Source organism: Patella vulgata, chromosome 8, assembly GCF_932274485.2.
Source record: "Patella vulgata chromosome 8, xgPatVulg1.2, whole genome shotgun sequence".
Classification (NCBI taxonomy): Eukaryota; Metazoa; Mollusca; class Gastropoda; family Patellidae; genus Patella; species Patella vulgata.
Window position 1 is genome coordinate 24,494,390 of NC_065886.2, and position 27,143 is coordinate 24,521,532.

The following is a 27,143-nucleotide window of genomic DNA, read 5'->3' on the forward strand; positions in this document are numbered from 1 at the left end:
TGATATGTATATAACAGTATGTCGTTGCGATTTGACTTTTCAAGTCAAAAACGCTCAAATTTTTGATAGTGTCCCAGTAGACCATTTTCTGACAAACGTGACTTTTGACTTGTCAAGCTTTCTGTTTAAAGATACATTCCCATAAAAGTATTTACAGGGTAGTTATTTCCAATAAAAATATGGCAAATCTACTATATTATTTTTATTACGGTATATGGAAAGTAAAGACACCCAATCTTACTAGAAAAAATACTGGATTCTCTGAAAAACACCCATGGGGCAAGCACTGAGCAAAAATGTCAGGGTGTCACTGTCTGCTAGTGTGACTTAGGGAGCGGTTATTATTTCTTGATAGAATGGTTAAGCGGTTTTGGGAACATTGAGAGGTTTAAACGTACAACAGACTCCGCAATTACACGGCGGAAAAAAGTTGGCAGAAGATAATTCAAGAATTTACTTAGGCTTCAATATGTATGGTAAATGGACAGTTAGTAACAACAAATACAATTTGATAATGGGTCCTCCAATTTTACATCACAAACGTGGCTTTTAAAAATATAAGTTTTATACCTTGGGGTATTTCCTCCAGAATACAATGTTTTGAGAGGGATTTGATGCATTAATTAATTTGAATATGTGTTTAGTCCAGATATATCATCAAATCACCCAGTATGTACATTGGAAGGCATCTTTAAATTGGCTTTGTGGTATCTTCTAGGTTGTCATTTTTATTAATCAAAAATTGAACATGGGTAAAAAAATTTGAGAACTTGAGGATTAGAGTACTATGACGATATTCAATTGTTCTGTGAGAAAAAAAAGACAATTTATGATTTTGTGAACATCTTTGCAAAGTGCTGTTCATTTCACAACAGCTATACACTGAAAAAATGCAACCTGAGACTAGGCTTATATGAAAGGAACATTCGGATTTTGACCAAAGGATCGGGCCTTCAAGAAATCTGACCATTATCGTGTTCACAAGTTTGAAAACAATCCGCCCTCTCCAATAATTCGCTACAAATTTAAAAAACAAAACGTCAAAAACTGTAGCCTTTATTGCATTCAAAAGCCATTTGTTGACGGACCGACTGGCTGACGGCACATTTGTAACGCTATTAGAATCCTTCCAATCGGTCAACAAAGAGAGAGTTTATAGGTAAATAAAACCGATTTTTGTGTTCATCTAATATAAGTAGCGGTATTGTAAAATATCGATACATCATTGATTTGTACTCTCAAATTTAATTAAATATCTCTAAATATAAACACAGTAAATTTAAGATGTGGTGAAGGTTGATGTCAGTTATAATCGATCCCTCAAGTTCGGGGAGGGATGTTGAATAAAAAAAAACCCAGATGCCCTAGATGAATGATGACGAAACCTTCTGGAGAAATTCAGCAAAATTCAACTCAGAATGAAGTAATTTGAAATTTTCAACATATTCCCTTTCATTTTCTATTTTATAAACTATTATAGCCATAACTGTCCGCTCTTTATGTAAATCTTATACAATTCATCTTTAATTACTGCCATTGTGAATACACACTAATAAAAGATACCAATCGTCGTCGACAGAAAAGTTCGATTCATAATTATGACGATATATTTGATTCGAAATTCTAACATGCTATCGTCTAATTTCTAACTTCTATTCATGTTTCTAAATTAAGATATCGGTAATGTATAATCCAACTTCTGTATTTGTTCAGTGTAAATTTTAATTCTGTTTCATCTTATTTCTATTATAAGACGAAAAATGTCTACTTCATTGTCGCTTTAATACTTCTACCAAGCAACCATCATTATGACGTCGTCTGGTGTCGCCACCGTGTGCTCAATTTGGCGATTGAGCAGCTGATCGGGACCACTATATTGATAGAAACGACTCACTCTTCGTCAGGTTGAATGGTTTGACGGAGTGTTAAAATTGAAAACAACATCAAACGTGATATGGTTTGCAAATCCTATTTCAAATATAAGCTAACATTAGAGAATTTTATTTCTTTTTTTTAACAGATAAGTCAAGTAATATTTATATACTGTTGGTCTATATTCTTTTACTGCTCTAAAAAAAAATGTATCTTTGTACCACCCGAACGACTAGCCACTGTCCGCGCCAGACCCCCGCTCTGCAAGTCCTGTATCAATAACAGGAACCATGCCGGAAGATATCGGTTATATCATAGAAATATATATCTATGGATTATATAACATCGCCGGCTAGTATAAACACTCGCAAAATTAATTAAGCTTCATGATATTTCTGACATTATTAGTTCCGTCCCTGAGATTTGCGGAGGCTGCCGTTATTGTAGTCAGGGACAGTGTCTAGTCGTTCGAATCGGATGAAAACCCTTGGCAGCTGTAATTCGTAATAAAAGTAGACCGTGGCGCCGCTGTCCGAGGTAAATTTCACCCATGACACACTGTATGGAGTAAGTCCATCTTCATCAGCCTAGTTGGTGAAGAAAAGTAGGACGATAAATCCCATTTCATTTTGGTTTAATTTCGTCAAGAACACCGCTATCTATGAAATTACGTATCACGTTATGCAACTTGAATAAAATATTGTTGGGAAAAAACTACCATGAAGTTAGTCAGGTCGGTATAATGAAGGAATCAGAAATAAAAACTGCATCGCTATCCATGATGAACAGATTATCCCGATCTCCTTTAAAGGCCGTTTTATCCCCACAATATGGGATTTCTAAATTTATATTTTGTTTAGCTCATATTTGAAATAGTATTTGCCAACCACATCACGTTCGATGATGTTTTCAATTTCAGCATCGATTCCCCGGTTGTACGTGACAAAGAGTAGGGTCGCCTGTTCAACCTTGTGGTTTTTCTCCGGGTTCTCCGGTTTCCTCGTACTGCGAATTCTTGAAACCAGCGGCTGCCAGGCAGGATACGCCCACATTTTCGAGAGATGGATAGAGAACATGCTAAATCGAAAGTGATTTTTCCTACAATCAAGGGCCATATTTCAGGAATTTACAATTCGATATGCGCAAATATCGAAAGCAACAGAGATCTTTGGGTTATAAACTTACATTTCAAGTTTCAACAAAATCGGATAAAAATTGTGACCTCTATAAGGTCCACAACCTTGATATACCATATTTTTACGCTATTTGAGAACGAAGAGCGGCCATTTTGTCTGTCAGTTTTCACAAAATTCGAACTCAGTCGTCCTTAGGGTGTAATGGTGATATAATAATACAGTTTTTTAAATCGGATAAAAATTATGATCTCTATAGGGTCCACAAGCTAAAAACGCGATTTTTCGTACAATCAGGGGCCATAATTCAGGAAGTTACGGTCCGATATGCGCGAATATTAAAAGGAATCGAGATCTTTGGGTTATAAACTTACATTTCAAGTTGTTTCAACAAAATCGGATAAAAATTGTGACCTCTATAGGGTCCACAACCTTGATATACCATATTTTTACCCTATTTGAGAACGAAGGGCGGCCATTTTGTCTGTCAGTTTTGGGTCGATTTTCACGAAATTCGAACTAAGCCGGCCTTAGGGTGTAACGGTGATATAATAATACATTGTTTTTATTTTAAATCGGATAAAAATTATGACCTCTATAGGGTCCACAAGCTACAAACGCGATTTTTCGTAGAATCAGGGACCATAATTCGTAAAGTTACGGTCCGCGATATGCGCGAATATCGAAAGGAACCGAGATCTTTGGGTTATAAACTTACATTTCAAGTTTCAACAAAATCGGATAAAAATTGTGACCTCTATAGGGTCCACAACCTTGATATACCATTTTTTACGCTATTTGAGAACGAAAGGCGGCCATTTTGTCTGTCAATGTTGGGCCGATTTTCACGAAATTCGAACTCAGTCGTCCTTAGGGTGTGACAGTGATATAATAATACGTTTTTTTTAATCGGATAAAAATTATGACCTCTATAAAGGTCCACAAGCTAAAAACGCGATTTTTCGTACAATCAGGGGCCATAATTCAGGAAGTTACATTCCGATATGCGCGAATATCGAAAGGAACCGCGATCTTTGGGTTATAAGCATACATTTCAAGTTTAAACCAAATCGGATAAAAATTGTGACCTCTACAGTGTTCACAAGCTAAAAACGTGATTTTTCGTACAATCAGGGGACATAATCCATGAAGTTACAGTCCGATACATGCCAATATCGAAATGAACCGAGATCTTGGGGTAATAAACCTATATTTCAAGTTTCATTGAAATCGGATAAAAATTGTGACCTGTAGACTGTTCAATAACAATTGTGGACGGACGGACGGACAGGGGCAACGATAATATACGTCCACATGAAAATGTGGGTTTATAATAAAACTGAACTATATGTTAGTACCGAAATGACCTAGTTTGTGTCCAGTGGTCGTTAAACCCCATTTCTCTCCTCCTCTTTCTCTCTCTCTCTCTCTGAATTTCAACACTCCGTCCAACCATCAACCAGACGAAGAGCGAGTCGTTTTGGCGACACTGAACGACTTCATAATGGTGGTTGCTAATTCGTTGATTTTCATGCTAAACGTGTAAAAACATCAACCAAGAAGACGTTTTTCGTCTAAATAATAGAAATAAGATGAATTGTAACATGGACGGAAAATCTTGGAGTTCCTTTGTTCTTTTCGTTGAATAAGTAGATTGTTTTCCCTCCAGTAGATTGGGTGAAGCTTAACCGTGCAATAACTATAGACATGTTCAATGTTATAAAACGGGAGCCCAGTGGGTTAACCTAGCTGAAAAGTTTACCAATGTTTTCCTATATGGTATCAATGCATGTATATCTGGTATCATCAGAATGTAAGTCTGCCGGGTTTCTGGTGGTGGGTGTGGTATTCCATGCCCCCCAACTAGGCTAGATTAGCTCAAAAGTGTAACACATGAAAATCGTACAGCAGTGTACCGTACATCTTCAGGTGTTACAAAAACACTCTAACAGACATTTCTAGTGGTGGGTTAGAGCTATGTAATTGTCAGACATTTGTAGTGGTAGAGTATCCCTGGCAAGAGTTATCTAATTTCCAGACCACAGCTAGGCTAGATTAGTTGAAATCTGTACCACCTAAAACAGCTTTGGAGTTGTTCAGTACCACTACAGGAATCACGAATTACCACTGCCAGACAGTTTGTGCGTATGGAAGAGGCGATACTCTGCGGTTTCGGGAACGTTTTATGCCTAAAAATCAATTTCTTGTAACCGCAGTTTATCGCCTCTTTCATACGTGCTAGGTATTAGTATTCTACGCATCCTGGCTAAAAAATTAATTTTTTAGAACACGGGAACAGTGCCCGTTAATCTAGCCTAATTGGGGGCGTGGCATTTTTGGGCGTGTCTATTAGGGGTAACCCATCGCACAAACTGTCTGGCAGTGGTCATCCATGATTCCTGTGGTGGTACTGAACAACTCCAAAGCTGTTTTAGGGGGTACAGATTTCAACTAATCTAGCCTAGCTGTGGACTGGAAATTAGATAACTCTTGTCAGGGATACTCTACCACTACAAATGTCTGACAATTACATAGCTCTGTCAGGGGTAACCCACCACTAGAAATGTCTGTTGGAGTGTTTTTGTAACACCTGAAGATGTACGGTACACTGCTGTACTATTTTCAGGTGGTACACTTTTGAGCTAATCTAGCCTAGTTGGGGTGCATGGCATTTTGGGCGTGGAATACCACACCCACCACCAGAAACCCGGCAGACTTACATTCTGATGATACCAGATATACATGCATTGATAACATATAGGAAAACATTGGTACACTTTTCAGCTAGGTTGGTCTCCTGGGCTTCTGGTCTATTATTGCACACTTTTGCTGGTTTACGCAAACCTGTTAACTCATGAAAGCCGTGATATAAATATAACATTGAATTAAAATTTACACTGAACAAATAAAGAAGTTTGAATATACACTATTTTAATTTAATTTACATGAATAGAAGTTAGAAATTACATGAACAGAAATTAAAAATTACATGAATAGAAGTTAGAAATTAGACGATAGCACGATAGAATTTTTTTAACTATCATTTGATCGATGTGAGAAGTACCATTATAAACCACTTGGTATCGACGGACAGCCTGCGACTGCATCTTAAATACCCTGTGTGTGGGGGGGGGGGGGGAATTTTAGTCTAGCCGGTGTCAAATATCGATCCCTAAAGTAAAGCTCTTTTAGGTTTCGCAATCGTCCGTTACATTATAAAGTGGTAAATATCCAGGTCGCGACCTTTGGTGCCATCTTTGTAAAAAAAAATAAAACAGAATAAACCATGGAACTATAGTATTGCATACGCTCTGAGCATTGGCTGAACACTTGCTGTCTTACAAAAGTTCAATAAAGATTTATTGGATATGGTATCAAAAGTGGTTCATAAAAATATTATAATGGAGATTATATTTTTAAATCGATTCTTTAATTTTGTTTTTCCATCCATTGAAATCCCATTAGACACAGTGAGAAACCCTAACATATTTAAAGCTACAATTTCATATTTTTAAAATGTATTAAAATAAAGCCTTAAAATCGATGCTATGTATAAACAGTCCTAACTTGATAAAGAATAATCCTATTAATCCTATAATTCACTATTGCCAGTTGAGAAATTGGCAAAAATATCATTTTCAACTTCAAATTCAAACGTTTGAAGATAGCTATTCCATGGTAGGGAATAGAAAAACAAGGGAGGTAATTATTAGGAGGTAATTGTGTTATTATTTCCGGTGTGAAATATTTTTGATTGTGAGAATGATATCTATGATCGTATAATAGTGAGTTGACAACCTATTGAGCAAAAGACTTAGAAATGATTATGTTTTGACTTTCTTAGAAAATATGAAATTGTAGCTTTAAATGCGCAGTATATTGGGGTACGAAAGCCAATACGTCATGTAGATTACTATGCTAAAAATCATATTCCAGGTGCATTATGTTTTGTTATTTGTTAGCCAAACGTCCTTGAACTTTAGTGAGAGAGAGAGAGAGAGAGAGAGAGAGAGAGAGAGAGAGTTTAACATCATCGACTCGACGCAAACTTGGTCATTTCGGGACTAACATATGGTTGAATTTTATTTCAATAATTCGCTTGCGCGTAGGGGTCTTTAGCAGTGGGAGGAAACCGGAGGACCTGGAGAAAACCTACGAGGTTGGACAGGCGACCCTACTCCTTGCCACGTTCAACCGGGGAATCGAAACCACGCCAGTTGACTCAATGACAGACCTAATGATACAACGCCCACGTGCTAATCATTCGCCCCCCCCCCCCGGAACTTTACCGAATTCTAAAAACAAAGTCAAACGACCTTAACACAGGCGTAATTTTTTCGACTGGTTTCCAAATTGCTAACATATAATATTGCAGTAAACATTCTCTTATATACTATTCAAAAAAAGTAGGGGATATTTGATTTTGGGGGCATAATACTAAAATATGCAAATGACTACGAAAAAAGTCACTATAGAACCTAACAGAAGAAACATTTCCAGTTACATGTGACGCCCAAACGCACCAATAGCTACCGCATGGAATGCAGGTGATGCTTGGGATCATCATGGGGGTCCAACCCAAGATTTGCACGACTCTGACTTTGAATGTTACAGTCATTGTGGCATTGAATTCCAGGGTGGAAACATCAGTTTAATTGTTTTAGTGACCAGAAAACAAATTTTGATATGCGTCGGCTTACCCAAAATGAAAGGTTACGTGCCCTTGGCATGCTACAGATCGGCACAACACAGGCGGTTGTGGCGCGGACGATGAATGTTTCTCAGTCTGTCATAAGCAGGCTATGGTCCAGATACCGTGATACACAATCTGTACAGGACAGACCACGCTCAGGTCGACCAAGGGCGACAACTCAAGCCCAGGATCGATTTATCCGTACCTTGGCCTTGAGAAATCGTGTCATCACCGCAAATCAGATCAGCGCTCGTCTTCAAACAGACACTGGTGTGAGAGTGAGTGGCCAGACGATTCGGAATCGACTGCATAGGGGTCACCTTCGCGCCCGACGTCCTCGCGTGATCCCTTGTTTGAGAGATCATCACATTCGGGCAAGACGTCGTTGGTGTAGGGATCGTCAACACTGGGATAATCGACGCTGGAGCAATGTGATGTTTTCAGATGAGTCAAGGTTCACTGTTGATTTTTTGGACAGACGTAGGAGGGTGTGGCGTCGTCGAAACGAGCGCTTCCAAGACGTTAACGTCATCAGACATGATCGATTTGGGGGTGGTTCTGTTATGGTGTGGGGAGGCATCACTGTTGCTGGAAGAACGGCTTTACATGTTGTTGCAGGGCGTGTTACAGGCCAGTACTACAGGGACAACATCTTGGCAGTCCATGTTGTGCCGTTCGCACGACGTCATGGCCGCCGTTTCATCTTCCAGGATGACAACGCAAGATGTCACAGGGCCAGAATCGTTACAGGTTACCTCCAACAACAGAACATCACCACATTACCTTGGCCAGCACTGAGTCCCGACCTCTCCCCCATCGAGCATGTCTGGGACATGCTTGGACAGAGGTTACGTCAACGTCAACAACGTCCTGCCAATGTCCAAGAACTTGCTGCTGCGTTGCAACAGGAATGGGACAATCTGGACCAAAATGACCATAGACGTCTCATTAGGAGTATGCCACGTCGGATCAATGCTTGTTTGGCAAACAGAGTAGGATTTACCCGTTACTGACTTGTTTGTGATGCTGTGGTAACTTTGCTGTTTGACCCCGGGTATCATTTTACCCTTATAATGGTCAGTCTGTGCCTTACTTAGTCTAACGATCATTTGGAATAAATCGATGAATGTGAACTTCATTTCATTTTGTCATTTGTTTCTTCGTCAGTTTCATTAGGTGACTTTAATAACACTTAAAAATCAAATATCCCCTACTTTTTTTTAATAGTATATTACATACAACTTATATGTCTGTGGCATACAGTACAGAACCGGAAAACAATAATAAATGATTTCCAAGTATTCCTAAGAATTATCGACACATCAGTTTGTTGAAATTTGTTCCTCGGGCCTCATTTAAAACCTTGGCGGGCCGCATGTTTGACTCCCCTGGCTTAGGGTGTTATTGATTCTCACTTCATCAATATTAGTTTTAGTTTAAATTAATGAGTTATTTTTAATAGCAAAAACATTTTGAAATAAAATAATTAGAGGATAAACGTTAAGAAAAATTAAACAAAGTTTGTTCTTAGATCTTTGCATTCAAAACAAGTATTACAACTGTAACAACATGGAAGTAGATTATCAAAATAACTAAATATTTAGTTAATTCTAGAAAGGATAAATTGAGACAAGCGAAATAACATTAACGGTTGTTTAATAACCAGAATACCAATACATTACCATCTGAAGTACATTTTCTTTAAGGATATGCTACTTTCCATCCCTCAAATGGAACCGCGGTGGCTCAGTGAGTAAGAAGTTTGCTCAGGATTTCCCGGCGTGCTTCTCCCTTGTTAATGGTGGTGCGTAGAGGGCCTGACGAACGACAACGTATAGTCGTTCGGATGGGACAAAAAACGAGGTACCGCGTGCACGTAAACGAACCCTTGGCAGATGGATTTCGAAATAAGAGTAGGCCGTAGCTCCGCTGCCTGGGCCCAATTCCGCCCATAGCAAAGTGTATGCCTGTCTTCATTAGCCCCATTGGAGCAGAACTGTAGGACGTTAAAATCCATTTCATTTCATCTCTCAAATAGAAGCAAAAACGCGCGACAACAAAAGTAAGATAAATAAAACTTACATTCCCTAACAGCAGTTTCCTTTATGAAGTACCTAAGTACAAGTAAAAACTATATTACGTTGCTATCTGTTTATAAAGGTTTGGCGCGGACGTCACCGAAAGACAATAGCATGACGTCAACGTAATTATACCGTGAATTAAAACATTTCGAAATTTGTGTTTCCGTTAAAGTTTATTTTGTACAAATACTTCAAAATAAAGGTAAAATTTACAGACGTTGATCTTAAAAACGCAAACTGTACACTTCTTCTACATGGATACGGCAATAAACAAGATAATAATCATATAAGATAAGCAAATTTTATCGCCTTTGTTCGAAAATACACAAAATTCAAACATAAAATCAAAGAAACGGTTGATTTCGCCCACTTAAAAGGATGTTAATTCAAAAAAAACAAACAATCTTTTCATGAAATATTCTACTGAAATAACTTTAAAATAAATTGGATATCTTCTTATAAATATACCCTTCCATCAGCATCTTCAACAGAAGACTTGATCTCGCTTTAATTACGTACATCTTATCAAGGCCTTCGCGTAATACCCTGTATAAGTAGCCAATTCATATAAATTTGAAATCCGAGAATAACAATAAATCATAAATCGATCAAATACAGAAAATATAATATAAATGTTTAATATCTCAAAATGAATACACTGCCGTCATTCCTATGATACAATATTGGTAAAAAACAAATTATATATAATATTGAATTTATGTTCTAATAAATGTCGTAAAAAAACAAACAAGATTTAAATACATGTATATATTATCCTAAATACATAACCACCGACCGGAAAACACATCCTATTATAGCAACCAGGTATACATGTATTTATATTTATATAATTTTATATTTTTCGAGAGACTCTAATTTGAGTTCTATTGACATTCTCACCTGGATGTTACCGAACAACATGTGAGTAATACAGGCGAATAGATATCTGAATGAAATGGGGTTTAACGTCCACTTCTTAATATCGATTGGGCTAATGAAGACCGGCGTACGCCATACAGTGTGCTATGACGGAAATATTGCCCAGACAGCGGCGATACTATTGCCTACTTTTACTTTGAATTTCAACTGTCGAGGGTTCTCTTACCCGTTTCCTACATAGTACACAGGACCTCGTTTGTTTTGGTTCCATCTGAATGATTTTACACTGTCCTCCCCAGGGGAACCGCCCCTCGTCGCTGACAAGGGGAAACCACGCTGAAAAATCCAGGGGAACTTTCTCGGCCAACACCGGAATCGAACTCCTGGTTAGTGAACCAGCGCCTAATCACTGTGCCACCGAGGCTCCCTCAAATACATATCAACGGCAGACTCGATGGTCCCGGATTCGTTATTTGAATTTATTTGGACCTGTAATTCGATTTTTTTTCTGGTTATAAAAATATACTTTAGTAAGAATTTGGTCGAATAGTTGACTTAATTATACTCGAGAGAATATACTTTTAATACAATAATTCAGGTTTGAAATGTAAAATATAATTTAACAAACAACAGTATTGTCGGAATGAGAGTAGTAAACGACCAAACGGTAAGTCGCTGTAAGCTAATATCAAACTGATCAGCATGTGCAGTAAATATTCGCATTACCATCGTGATCCAGGTTGTGACGATATAATATGGTATACCGTACAACAACAAAAATATAACAAAACCATACAGACATTCAGATCTTGTACAACCCAATTATAAACAAATATCAGACTGACAAATTGCCTTGCGTATGTGTTTGAGATATCTTAAAAGTGTCGTCTCATATATCTGCGTGACAAATAATAAAATACTGTGATAAATACTCTTAGAAACGCCTATTCTAGTCCCGTATCTAATATCTGAAGCTCTTTGGTATTGATTAGAGACAAGTTTCTTATCTAACAGCGCCAGTAGGATAATCATTCACATAGGCTTTGCGCTGTGTTATTATGGTTTAATCTATAGGCCAGAATGTTTATTTGGGTTACGCAGCTCGTTCAAGAGCTTTTCGTTAACTGAATTTCCGCAAAAGGTAAATGGGCTATTTATTTAAGTTTCAATGTTGGAGCAACCTAATCAATAAACAAACCCGCCCTGTTAATTCAAGGATAACAAATAAAGGGAATATATACATATTTTAATATATTAAAATGACATATGTCTATAATTTATAGACATATGCTAACCTAGATGTAAAACAGGTTATTTAAATACAGGGAACTGTTATAATTTGAACATCTTTCATATCAGTATTTCTAACAGAATAGGGAAAACCATTTGGTAGGCCATGACATGCTGCAGCTGAAATTACAAAAGTAGATAACAAAAAATCATTATAATGAATAAAATAATGAAAAAACCCAAAAAATAAAAACATCGTGATATTTTTTCCCTTCATGGGAAGTAACTCCATTAAACATCTGGATCCTAGTAATTCTCTCTCAATGGTATTTCTTGAATTTTAACATGCTTTTTAACATTCAGATCTTCCTAATCTTTATAACCACAAAGAAGTCAAAGAAATCTATAGACTGTGACGTAATGTTTGTACAATTTCTAAAACTTATGTTCATTTATTTCCACCTCAAAATCATGAATATTCACCAAAATATAAAAGAAAATGTGATTCTAGACCTAAAAGTCAACAAAACATGTCCAATGTTATTTCTAGTCTCTTTGACTAGCTCTAAGCTTTTCACAAATTTTCTTTGGGTCAAACACTTCCTACCAAAATATTTCCAATTGAATGTGTTTGACTTTAAAAAATTTACAGCAACTTTGATAAAAATAGCAGCCAGTGAATTGAAGGGGGAAGCTGCTATATTTTATTTCATCATTGCATCACATGAAAACAAAGTAGTTCATAGAATACAAGCATTTGCCAAACAAGATAGCACACATTTTGCAAGAGATTGACGGAGAACAGGGGCCATAATGCAGGAAGTTACAGTCCGATACATGGTAGTATCTTTGAGATATAAACATATATTTTAAGTTTCATCAAAATCGGATAAAAATTGTAACCTCTAGAGGATCCACATTCTTTGTTACATACTTTTATACTATTTGTGTACAGTTTCGGTCAGATTTGTACTTAATTCGAACTCAAATGTCACTATAGTGTAACGGCGATATGTTTAAATGTTTTTTTGAATCAGATAAAAGTTGTAACCTCTAGAGCGATCGCAAGCTAAAAATGTACGGGTGTATAAAAACCTGAAGTTCTTGCTTCGTAAATCCATCTTAATGCTTTACATCAAAACATGCTTATTTTTAATACAAAAATTACCTTGAAACATTTTCAAGTTTTCATTCGTAAATGCAATCTTAATGCTTTACATCAAAACATGCTAATTTTTAATACAAAAATAACCTTCAAACATTTTCAAGTTTTCATTTACCAGTATACAGATATTTTGCACACATACGGAACTATTATCACAGGAACAAAATTTTCATGCCATACTTTTGTATGTATGTCATGTACACTTACTCTTACCAAACCACCTGATGTCATTTGCCACTGAATGACTGAATGTTTCTCTGTGTGTCACATAGCTGACTGTTTTATATCCATCTTAACATTCACTTTATTCTGGTAAATTGTTAGCTTTTTATGTTGGCGTAAAGGGCTTTTACACAATAAAATAAAAATTTATATAAGCTTATATATTTATAAATAATTCTACCTACCAAAAGAACCATTAATATTTGTAACAATCAGTGCTCCAACAAATGAAGGATAAAACTGTATAATTGGATTTAAAGCTTTTAATGCAGCTTGTTTTGGGCTGTATCCTAATTCTAACAACATTACAGCATTAAAACTGAAAAAGGAAAATAGAATACATAATTATTTAAAACAAGGATTTTGATCTTAAATGTAAACAGGCATTTTTCCCCAAAAGTATAGCAGAAAATTAAATATGGGAAAATTATTCTTGCAAGATTAAGACATGTGTCTGTAATTCCACAGTCATTGATGATCATGTTTCTAACTATAGCTCAATACTTATGATACCCGTGAAAGCATGCTCTACTCATATACAGAGGGCCATCATCTCTGATTACGTCTGGATTCTAATGAATCTAATCGCACCGCACCACTCATCTTAAAGGAGCTAAATCGCTAACATTTGGGACCTAGAAATTCACAAAAGTGGGTCGCAACGCATATAATACTGTAATATGAATGTATATAAACTGATTTACATTTAATGGTTTCCGTTTTTACTCCAATTTCAAATCAGTTATGTTCGGCGAAATAAGTCAGCAATCTCAATCGAGTGCAAATTTCTAGCATCTAGTTATTCTAGTCTACATAACTGCATTTGATTTGGTGCAATATGTCTAGCCTCGTCCCTCGAGTCTCTCAATACAACTGGGGCTGAAGTGCATTATGGTACACGATTCGTGTACCAATGTTAAAAAAATTATTTTATCTTAAATATCAGATATCAGAAGCTCATATTTTCCCGGTAAGTTTACATCATCAATGTTGATTTAAATTGACCAATAATTCGTGTTTTCGATGTCGAAGATTTTGGAGGATTTTGAGTTACGGACTTAGGTCCTTTAAATGACAGAATTGTGAAAAAACTCAATTCTATGTCATTCAATTGCAATTCTATCAAACTGGATCGTTTTGGAGTGACAATAACCTCAGAGTTCACTCACCTTGGTAAGAACCTCATCATTACATCACCATCACCAGTAGCAGTAGCGCCACCTACTTTATTTCTAGCATATGCTCCTGCACCGGCTATAGGTGAATCACCAACACGTCTAAAAAACCAATACAAATATACTGTTTAATATCTAAAACAAGCACATAATAAAATTATATTGTAAAAATGATGTTCAAAACAAGGAAATTGTCTCCAGCAAACTTTCCTTTGACAGTTCATATTATCACAGAATAAAAACCAGTTTCTTCTAATCCAACATATTTCATTAACTGGTAGCCATCGATAAGAACAAGATGAACAATGTCCACAAAAACTAACAGAAAAAAGTCCATATAACTGTCTCATTGAGATATTTTTATCAAATATTTTTTTGCTTTAACAACCATTATGTGAATAGAAAAGAAGACTAGAATTTGTTTTAAGGAGCTGTCACATTATCCAACTAATGCTCGCTGCCCCTCATGTAAATATACCCTATCAATATACTATAAAAACATATAAATATATAATGTGTACTTACCCAGGTATCTTATGATTAGCACCATTAGTTGATGTACCAGCTACAATATTATTATTATTATCTATAATTAACATTCCTATTGTATCATGGTTAGTATTACCTATATTTTTATCTATTCTACTATTAGAATATGTATTATATATACTTTGTATAGGTTTATAAGGACCACAAGATTTCTTGGGATCAGGTACTACATTCTGAAACACAAAATAACACAGATTTTGCATGAATTGAATGGATGCAGGTATTAAGCCACAAAGACCACGTGAGTAAGACACTGAATCACTAACCAACTGGTCCCTGATCCAATCAGGGTGTTAGCCGAGAAACTTTCTCAGGACTTTTCAGTATCGTTTCTTCTTGTCAACGGTGCAGGACAGAAGGCCTTGCAAACAACATGTCTAATCGTTCAGATGGGGGGAAAAAAACAAGGTGCCATGTACATGTAAAAGAACCCAGGATAGCTGGCTGAGAAACTTCCTGAGGAATTTTTAGCAGGGTCTATTTAATTTCATGTAAAAGAACCATTTTAAGTTTGAATTCGATGGAGAGTAGGTAAAAACATCCCCGCAGTACTTTTCTTTTCTTTATTTCTGGAGCTTAATTTACCATATTTTCATTTAACTATATCAAAGAGGTTTTTCTTATTAAAACAAAACCAGTGCGGTTGTAAGAGATAGTAAAGAAAAAATCAGTCTGATTAAAACACAGATCTATATTTCATTTCGTTTATTTATATTTCGATGGCCTCTACTACATGAAGATCTGACCAGTTGTAGTGGGAGGTCAGGTCAGGGGTCATACGAGCAGCTTTTGACCCTATGACATCAGACATTGATTAATCAATCAACATTGACATTTCTAGTGGTTTACACAGGTTCCGTGCACAGCACCCCAAAAACTTGCCGTAACAGGCTGTTTCATTGGCTTATTCCTCACATCAAGCAGAACGCCTGTTATATAACAACTTTTCCAGATCGTAGTGTTGTGAAGACTTGTAAACCAAAATTTTGAACTATAAAAATGAAACGAAATAGGATCTGTGTTTTAATCAGATTGAGAAAAAATTCAAAATATATAAAACAGATTTGAAATGTAATTTCTGAAGTCGTTAATATTAGGCAAAATAATTACCTGTCTAAAATTAGGCTGACAGTTATTTTTCTTCCAGTTTTTAGTCATTTCTATAGATGTGTTTGTAGTTAAACTTTCATTGGTAAATCCCATTTCTACAGCAAACTTTGATGCTGAAATAAAATGGCATCTTAAAATTTCAAGACAAATAATCACAGATATTGTTATCAAGTGCTTTAAAAGGTGTTTGGCTCTATTTATTGGAACCTTGAAATAGACAAAAATGGTTCTAAAAGCACATATTAACAAATCTGGGCGCCATCCACAATCCCACCCCACAATAAATGTCAACAAAATACTGTGTAGAAGATAGATCGTATTGCCAAAATAGTTGTTCGTTGATCGTTATCTCGCCGAAAAGCAGTTTTATTCAAGTTGACATGAAGTTTATGTTATATTATGATTGTTATTAATTTTGTTATTGATTTTTGTCAACCTTAGAGAAGTGACTATAACACTGAGCAAACTGAAGGGGGCAGGGTCTTGGGGGGGGGGGGGTCTCCCTCTGAGATGATTATGAAAATTTGAGTCAATATCCTGGCTTTTGAGATCATTGCTGGAAGCAAATTCTTATGAAGAGAGAATCAGAAATGGGAGTTAATGGGACAGAATCTTGAGATCTGCCTGTCAATTCCGCCTTTTTTGTGAGAGTTAACAGATAATTTGTACAGTCTGTCGCCCCACCCACTAGTGGTAATACTAACTGGGCGGTTCACTATACGAATATGATAGAGATAGTAAAAGACCACAGAGGAGTGGAGGAAGAATGGTGCTATAATGGAATCGAGCGCAGCAGACGAGAAAACATTTCTGATAGCAAAGTATAAAATGTAATTAAGCTTTTAATTTTTTGGGACTGAGCCTAAATTTACTGGCATTTGAGTTCATTGATGAGAGCAAATTCCTGTGAACGCGAGGATGTTAGTTTCCTAGCACTAATAAAGACACTTACGGGCAAAAACAATTTACTGGCAATGCAATTGACTTTACATTCTAAATAAAGTATTCTGGTTAACATTCATAGTTTTTGCTATTTTGAGATGGAAAGATATACACCGAAATTGACAAACCAGTAGAATTTGAAAGAGAGAACCCTTTGTACTAACCTGATTCTCCAACTATTAAAGTATGTTCGGTATATTCCATGACAGCTCTAGCTACACCAATAGCATTCTTTATACCACGTAAATCTCCTACAGATCCTACATCTTGTGTTTTACTTAAATTATAATAAACATATTCCATTAATAATTAAGAATTTTAATTACGTACCATCTTTAGAGTAGACAGTTCACAACTATAATTAAACATGCAGGTCTTTCTTTAGGCCTGAAATGTTATCTAAATTATTAATTAGACATTAATTAACTGTCGATGCCTTCAGATACTTGCAATATTTAATGGATTCAATATGTTTTTGAGAGGATGCGGTTAGAGCAGAGGCGTAGCCGTGAAATATATATTGGGGGGGGTCCACAACCCTAACCCTAACCCATTTTTAAAACCCCTAAAAAATATAACAAACACCATGTGGCCATGCTGTCTACCAAGACACAGTGTGCAAAGCATTATGGTTACGTTGCTGGCTGAGAGGGCGATAAATATTTGGTTTAGGCGAAAATGTTTTTGGGTACCTGCATTCTATTTCCTAAATAGTATTGGTAAACAAGGTAGGTCTATATGTATATCATTTTAATAGTAGTGAATACTAGTGATTAATATCAGTAGATAATTTCTTTACCCATCCATCACCATTGCATCAAGAGTTGTCTCCCCTATTTCATCCGGACTGCCACCATACCCTACAGTTGTGTCACATTGTAATATCTCACATTCTGTACATCCAGCAACCAGAGCATCCATAGCTGTTTTACCACCATTGTTTATAATACTCCATGCTATAAAATTAATAGAAAGAGTATCTGTGCTATTCTTATATATCAAGTAGGCAATAATACTGCTGCCTGATTAAATGAATACCATAAAAATAATAGTACGCTGTCCCAAACACTACTGAACAATTGAACCATATTTACATGAACCCTTGGTAAATAGCAGTCACTGCAATGTATGTCCTTACTATAGACCTTTCACAAATATTAAATTTTACCCAGAGTCAGGCTGGCCAACATCCACTAGTTTGATTTGAATTTGATTTTTCTTCTTATTTCTGACTAATTTTTGAAAAGTTATCTTTGTGTATTGTTCAGCTACCATCTGCAAATCAATAAATTTGCTACATATCAATCACAGTCATTTAAAAAAAAAGGTTTTATCTTTCAGTCAGTGATTTTTTTAAAAGGGTTTTGGCGCAAACAAAATTTGTGATGGAACTAGTTCAGAAAATTGCAAAAAGATCACTTTGTATACATTTTAAATACATGGTAAGAAAAAAAAATGATCACTGTAAAATGTATTATACATGTATCATTATGTTTAGTGAACGGTATTAACTTATTTCAAGTGAGAAAGGTGGTAGTTCAAAATTTAAATGTAAGAGCTGTGAACAAGAGTCAAAACTTACACAGAAGAGAAAAAAATATTCAATCCAAACTAGTAGTTTAGTGTGTGTTTGATGTCAGTTGTCATTAGCATTTTGTATTTTGCATTCAAATGAATACATCTTGGAGTACTGAATGAAGGGACCAAACAGTTATTATAAGATTTACCACAGGTTATTATTGAAATCCAAAAACTGACCTATAGGATATACAGCATTTGCTACAACACCATAGTTAAAATGCCTTTCTCTCACATTTTGAGTCTCGAACAGTGTTTTGGTACCTACCGACTAAAACTTCAAAGCATGCCTCTTTAATTTTTTATTAAAATCAATTCAGCTGAATGTTGCCTACGATATTTGGTAATACTATAAATATAGCCTTAAGTTATAGTTAGGCCTACTAATACTACTAACTAATAGTAATTGTTATGTATGGTCGAATGGCAATCAAACTTGTTTCTAATTAGTCGGCTTTTCTGCAAAACTATATTACCTTTCTGAGTGGCATTTGTAAATCCCCATGTATTAATAATGAGTGGCAAAGAATCTGGAAAACATGGTGTAATTAAAATATACAGAATCTGTAAGTAAATAAACAGATTCAAGGAAGCTGCCATTTTCTCGGTCATGTGATCAATATCCGATTATCCAGACGAAAAATAAAACGAACGTAATTATCTCCCTTCTACTGTAAAGCGTTTAAACTTTAAGCAACGGTACCGTACAAATCAGGGATGGTTATTATTTATCGGGTAGTTAGCTCTACAAAAATAGTTGAGAAAAAAACAAGGGCAAGAGTCTAGTTTTTGGGGTTTTTTTTTAAACAGCCCATCCATGGAATATAATCATTACATCAGCAAAAAGCCCACCATGTCACAATTATCAGGACAAAATCACGAAGGAGGGGCACATAAAATGTAAATTCAAACCCCGATATAAAATGCATCTTTAACGATAACTGACCAATAAAAAAGGCACACCAGGTCCCTTCAGACGATATTTTCTGATAAAATATATAATATCATGATATACGTCTGATACCTTGGTTAATTTCTGTTAATTCTTGTACATGTATAATTCCACCGATGCTAATTCTGTCACGTGTAATGTATTGCAATATTTAGTGATTTTGAAGGTGGTCGCCCATAATACCAATTTTGGCGCTTTCTACACTCGGCTATGTATTCATAAAAACATATTTTATCAGATATAAATGATTAAATATAATAATATCTTAATTTCGGACATCTTCTCACTTTAAAAACATGTTCGCCTTTATTTAGCCGGTAAAATCCACTGCTCCACACAAATGGTAGGCTACAGTACTTATGATAATATATACTTAAAAGTGTGAAATTAAAACGGAAAGTATATTAATAATATACAAAAGCAGTAGACAGTCTGGTTAAATGTGTCTCAAAATAATAGGTGTTCCTTTTTGGTCCAATCTGATTAAAATACAGATCTATATTTCGTGGGAATCAATTACTAGTCTTAGCCCATAATATATGGGCAGACCACCATTAATTTCCTAATTTAGCTCTGGTGTCTTTGCCCGGCTCCAACCCTTTCCCAAATTTCCATTGGACTGAAGCTTTTTACTAGTCAGGGCAACAATTAGGCATGCCTTTGTTCCAAAATTTGTATGGGATTGTCCACTGAAATTTTGAAACACACTAACTTGAAGTAGCATATCATATTAACAACAAAACATGTAAATGTAATTATCCGGCGTAAGCTTATCACCGTAACAAACGTCCTAACTCTGTTATCCTTCCACCTATAAACCATAAATATTTACAAAAACCTGACAGAAAATGTTGATTCGAACCCTCCTACGAAATCAACCTACGAAATCAACAGAAATTGCCATGCTAAAGGGGAAAAAAATGGTATTATACATGTAATAGACGAAATAAAAATCGAGAAGGTGAATTAAAATGGTGGACTACCATGGTTTTAAAAGTTCATAATATATCAACAATATGCCTTTCTTCATAGCTTCCAATTTATTCAATAGCAACATTTTTTAGAATAAAAACAAAATTTAAAAATATAACTACAAAAATGGCGACCCTTCAAAATTATGTGCTGTTTTCTAAACAGGGAAGCACCTCGGGTCCATTTGGCTTTTGTTCTAGACTTTTAAGATTATTTCTTGATTTGTCAAAATTTGAGTTCCACAAAACGATTTAAAGATCTTCAGGTCTCATCATAAAATATTCAAAATATTGGAATATGTTTCAAAAATTGACCTTCCATTACCTTTTCGTACAAACGTTTTGATGGTCTGCCTCCTATTTAAAAGTTTATATATACTCTTCAAAAAAAAGTAGGGGATATTCAGAAACAATACAAAACTGCGGAAATGCAATGCTGTTTTTATTAGAGGTAAACCAGTGCATGTTAATAACAGGCCAATTGCCTACACATGAACATAAACAGTTCATAAGGGCGGCTTATCTGACGGCCCCATGTCACTCGCAAAGAGATACACCGTCAAATGTGAAAATGGTTCTGTTGGGGCGATAAGTTATTCATCTGTGAACATACTCTCAATGCATGTCAAGTGTCCATGACTATTTATCATATCACAACCTGCATAGATATTTGCATTTTAGTATCCCCTACGTTTTTTGAAGAGTATATATAACAGCACAATTATTTTCTTCATAGCTTCTGATTTATTTTAGTAACATGTTTATAATACAAAATCAAAATAGAAAAAATTGACAAAATTTGAGTTTTGCAAAAAGATTCAAAGACTTTCAAACAAAGTGGTGAAATGTAATGGTGTTGTGAGTTATCCACCTTGCACACCCTTTATGCGCCATTGAAGCGGAAAAAAGCAAATTTAATACTAATTTTACGACTTTCACATCTTCCCTCAATCTTATCAAAACACAGATCCTATTATCGTTTCGTTTTTTATAGTTCAAAATTTCATTTTACTTGTCTTCACTGCACTAGGATCTGGAAGATTTTCTATACCCGCGTTCTGGTTGACGTGAGAGATTAGCCAATGAAACGGTCTGTTGCAACGAGTTCTTGACGTGCGATGCACGGAACTGTGGGTATCCTACTAGAAACATCAACGCTGATTGGTTAATCAAATGTCTGGCGTCAAAGGGTCAAAAGTCGCTCTATGACCCCTGACACGACCTCCCACTACAAGTGGTCAGATCGTCATGTAGTAGAGGCCATCGGAAGTATAAAAAACGAAACGAAATATAGATCTGTATTTTAATCAGATTGATCTTCCCTTCTCTCGTCTTGTGGACAGTTCATATTAAGTTTCGTTCTCGGCCGTTTGCGATCGGAACTGGGCGAAACTTGACAGTGACATTCTTAAGAACATTCCAAAACCATTACCGAGGGCGATATTTTGATTTCGGCAATGGGCTGTCCGAGACGGAGTTGAACTTGTTTTACAAGATATTTAATGGTGCTATACATTTTTTATTTGGTGCAGTATTTAAAAGAGGAAATTGACAATTCATGATTATCTCGTTGTTATCAATGTTACTAAAATGCAGATTAACTAAACCCCTGTGCAACACTGGATAACATAGCTAGTAATAGAATAAGTTCTAGAGTGGCCCGATTTTAAACAAAGAAAATCAATGTATACTACACGCGCCGGATAGTTATGTTTGTCCTTGAATATCGCTCTATTGTGACTGCGATACTCATCTCAAGATTGGACCCATGTTCGAGTCCCCGGTTTTGACCGAGACAAGATATTTTGCCAGCCTTCATCCCTGTGACCCCTGACAAGGTTTGTCTATGTTTCCAGTCGGTTTGGTTTAAAACAGGAGGCCTGGTGAAGTTAGTTGAAACAGGGAAGTAAGTGGGCATAATTCGTGCACTAGACACATTGTAACCATAAATGCAGTTTTAGTCTAAATTGGCTTATTTTATGCCATAATAAAGCTTTGGTTTTATAGTTCATATAAAATGGAATGGGCACAGAATAGATTTTCACTCAGTAAAAACGTTTTAAATTGGAGATGTTTTCACCCTAGGTTAATTTGGCCCCATAATAAAGCTTTGGTTTTAAATGTACAAAATTATTAATTAGAGATTTCAAGTTCATAACCAAATCACTAGATCATCGGATGGCCGTGATGTTGAATTGATTAGAACCCTCTCGCCATTTAATAATATAACCTTAAAATAGATAATCGAGTTTTTGATTATTATCGTAGCAATGTTGCTTCAATCAAGACAATCTTGTTAAAGCTTCAAAGACTCATAACTACGCTCAGAATAAAGTAATTTTGACTGCCATTTTCAATATATTCATTTTTCATCATCTTTTTTAACTATTATAGCAAGAACGGCCAACTCTATATCCTCTCCATAGATATTTGAATATTAACAGGGGTCCCTGGCTGCAGCCCCCCACCCACCCCATCCTTAAAACGGCGCTGTGGTTCACTCTTGTACACATTGCCATTCTTTTCCTTGCTCGGTGTGCCCATGGCTGTCATATAGGAAGCCTACGGTCGAATTGGCACATTAGATAACAACTAAAAACATCGTTTCTAATTATTTACGTTCGATGATCAAAGAAAATAAGATATTAATTGTTCATGCTGCAGTGAAATGCAAAACGCCTGGGCTTTTTATATATATTATCTAGAGACTAACATATGATATTCGCAGGTAAAAATGAGTAATACTTTTAAAGCAATTACTCCCATCAAATATTCATAAAGCGCTATGGTTTTGCATAATATTTTCTATGACAACAAGTTACTTGTCACGTGGTCATTAACAAGGAAATCGGTTGGAGCTTCGCTGACAATATGGCGTCTATTAATTATTTACATGTAAGCATTTAACCACATACAAATAGATCTTGTCACCAAGGTAATCGTTCATCATACATAACTCACCGATTGTTACATGTCGTACAAGAGTGTTCTGCTTCACCGATCGGCTATGCAAAGTGCATTGTATCAGAAATAATGACCGGCTCTCAGATAAAGTTACACTGTAGAGTGTATTTCTTTCCATTTCTCTTCTTTCAGTTAGAAGTGGAAAAAATGATGGAATTGGTACAGAAATCGAAGGTATCACATAGTGTAGAACGAAATATTAAATATTTGAATTATAGGCTATCTTAAAGGAGCTAAATCGCTAATATCTGTGATCTACAAATTGACACAATTATGGGCAGCAACACATATAATAATGTCATATATATAAACTGATTTACATTCAATCGTTTTCGTTTTTACTCTAATTTCAAATCAGTCGTGTTCGGCGAAATACGCCAGAAGTCTCAATCGAATGGCAATCTCTAGCGTCTGGTTATTCCGGTCTACACCGATAGTATTTATTGCGCATGCTCTCCAGATAAGAATATGCCGTTACCGTTTGACGTGACTTGTGAAATATGTCTAGCGTCGTTCTTCAAGTCCCTTGTTACAAATGGCACTGAAACTCATTATGGTACACAATCCATGTACCAATGGTAAAATGTTTATCTGTCTTAAATATTGGATATCAGAATCTCACCTTTTCCAAGTAAGATCACAACATCAATGTTGATTTAAATTGACCAAATAATTTGTGTCTGTGTTATAAACAACTATATGCCTATCGCCTTTCTTGTAGAAACAGCCAATTCTGCTATAACTGACTTTGCATAAACTATTAAACGTAGGTTTAAAATTTATATCAATCCATAATATGCTTTATAAATATTAATAATTTATCTTTCGATATCACGTATTGTAAGGAACGCCATTTTTGTTGCCAATTAATTTTTAAAAGAAAATGCGTTTTCAAACCCAGTAACTGAGTAAGGTCAGATTTTGTAGAATATTATAGCATAACTGTAGATGCAGGAGCGGATCCATTGGGGTGGTGGGGGTGGGGGCTTTAGACCCACCCCCTGCTCTGCTACATAAAAAAAATAGTAAAACAGTACTTTTATGAGAAAAGTGTTACAATCGTGTGCTTTATCCTTATCAACAGATGGTGGGATGGGATGGGCATCCAAAGTTCGAGAAAATGATATAGACATATGTGATATCACAATTAATGCTATTGATTCATAATAAAAATTGAGGTCAAACAGGTTGTTGGATTTCTCTCTTTAAAAAGCCTAATGTGTATGTATGCATACGTAATTTAGAGACGATTATGGCATCATGTATTGTCAACTGTCAAATTTCCTCAACAGCAACCTGGCAATTTGAACCCTTCGCGTATTTCACCGAACATACCTGATTAGAAATAACTGTTAAAACAGAAACGATTGAATGTAAATCAGTTTAATGCGACCCATTTGTGTCCATTTCTATGTGCAAAAGGATAGAGAATTAACTCATTTACGTTAACTCCAAACGCATTTTTACAGAAATATATATGGCTTAATAGACGTCCGGACCATCGTCCTTTAATTACTTACTATTAGATGTAAATAATATGTATATTTAATCGATAAAAGACAAAAATCCATTAATATTTATCAATACTTTCTGACTCCGGAATGTTTAGTTTAACAATGACCTTCCTCATCTGATGTTAACTTGACTGATAAGTATTGTATATATAAGAAAGTGTTACTATATACCAATTAAAAATATATATTAGTCGGTGCCCCATATTAGTCACCTAGTGTCTATTAATTATGTAGAATTGAATGAATATAAGCTAATTAAACAAGTGAAACGATAGATTAAGACAGCTAGCACGACACGGTAACATCTTCAATGAACTACACGAAGTGCCCTGGGGCTACCAATTTTTTTAAATAAAAAAAGATAACTGTAGATCAATTAAATCATTAAGTATCACTTAACTAAATAGTTAATTTTTAATTAAATATATCAAATCACCTATGTTCCTTAAATCCCCCCGCAAAGATCCTTTTAAATCCACATAGATAATTTTTTTTAAAGTAACTTAATGGGGAAAAAAGTCATATAAAGGGAAATAAAATGAAATGAATTGAAATGGGGTTTAACGTCCTACTGTTCTGCTCCGAACTGGGCTAATGAAGACGGGCATACGCTATACAGTGTGCTATGAGAGAAATTTTGCCCGGACAGCGGCATTACGGCCTACTCTTATATCGAATACCAACTGTCAAGGGATCTTTTACGTGCACGCCAATGTGTACACGAGGCCTCGGTTTTTCGTCCCATCCGAACGACTAGACAGCTGTCCTTGTCAGGCCCTTCGTCCTGCATTACTGACAAGGGGGAACCACGCCGGAAAATCTGGATGAACTTTCTCGGCCAATGCAGGGATCGAACACTCGACCCCCAGGCTAGCGAGCCAGCGTCTTACCCAAAACTACGCCAGTTGACACAATGACAGACCTTATGATATCATATAAAGGGGCAGATAGCCATTTTTCGGCGCGTCATTGATGATCTATAGGGTAAAAGTCCGGAAAATATTTTCGCCCCCCGTATACCACGTTAAAATTTCTGCAAGGATAGCTGTCTAGTCGCTCGAATCGTAAGAAAACCGTGGTCCCGTGTACACATTGGCGTGCACATAAAAGATCCCTTGGCAGTTGGAATTCGATATAAGAGTAGGCCGTAGCGCCGCTGTCCCGGCAAAGGTCCCTCATAGCACACTGTGTGGCGTATGTCCGTCTTCATTAGCCCAGTGGAAGCAGAACAGTAGGACTTCAAACTCCATTTCATTTCGATAGCCCAGTCGGAGCAGAACAGTAGGACGTTAAACCCATCTCATTTCATTTCCATACAAAACAATTTCCTTTGTTTAAGGATTGATTGAACTTTGTTGTTTCGTATGCAGTATTGCTGAATAACTCCTTTCCATATATTCATACTTCTCTGCACATTATTTGCTACTATAAAATTTTGATTTGCAAATCGTGTGTTTTCTTCTGTATATCCCGTGTTTCCATATCATTTGTTCTGTCTGTGCTTTGTTGCGCAGTTTTACTTTACTGATTATTGACTCTCGATGTAGTAGCGTATTTTTTATAAGACAATTAATCTAGATGTATGTACACAACTTACTTCTTATATATAAATACAACTGTACTAATGATATAATACTTTATCAATAATAAATTGAAACTGTTGGCTATATAATCACCCGCCCCCCTCGCAATACCACAATCATTTAAGAACGTGTCCGTGTCATCGATTTCAACCACACTTTGTTTCCTTTACCCCCACGGGCTACTCACCCCATGTGTAAAATTTTAGATCTAACAAACACTATCCTAATTTAATTTTTTCAGCCCCAAAATGGTCGATTGCAGGCTCAGAAATGGTATTGTTTCATTAAAATATTGTGATATTGTGTGTGTAAAACTATTCATTTTGCGAATATCATGTTGATAAGCACAAATACACAAAATCAGATCTCACCCTCAATCTCGATCATAGGAGCAGGGGTCAATTAATTTTGGCGTTTTTCGCAATGATGAAAATTGACCCCAACTTTAGAGCCCAAAATCTCGACTGCTGCGGGTAGTTGTAGCGTATAACTTGTCCACCGTGTATCAATATCTTGATTTAAAGCTTTCA

The 27,143-nt window shown here is 35.9% G+C and overlaps 1 protein-coding gene across 1 annotated transcript; it reads right to left on the reverse strand.

Moving 5' to 3' along the window:
* Positions 1-10,401: 10,401 nt before the first annotated feature.
* Positions 10,402-19,242, reverse strand: LOC126829943 (N(4)-(Beta-N-acetylglucosaminyl)-L-asparaginase). The gene is made up of 8 exons (XM_050560142.1): positions 19,106-19,242; positions 17,851-18,007; positions 17,216-17,328; positions 16,110-16,222; positions 14,976-15,172; positions 14,445-14,552; positions 13,461-13,594; positions 10,402-12,068 (listed from the first exon to the last, which is right to left on the reverse strand). The coding sequence occupies exons 1-8, from the start codon at positions 19,239-19,241 to the stop codon at positions 11,974-11,976; spliced, it is 1,053 nt and encodes a 350-aa protein (XP_050416099.1). The 5' UTR covers position 19,242; the 3' UTR covers positions 10,402-11,973.
* Between the last annotated feature and the right edge of the window lie 7,901 nt (positions 19,243-27,143).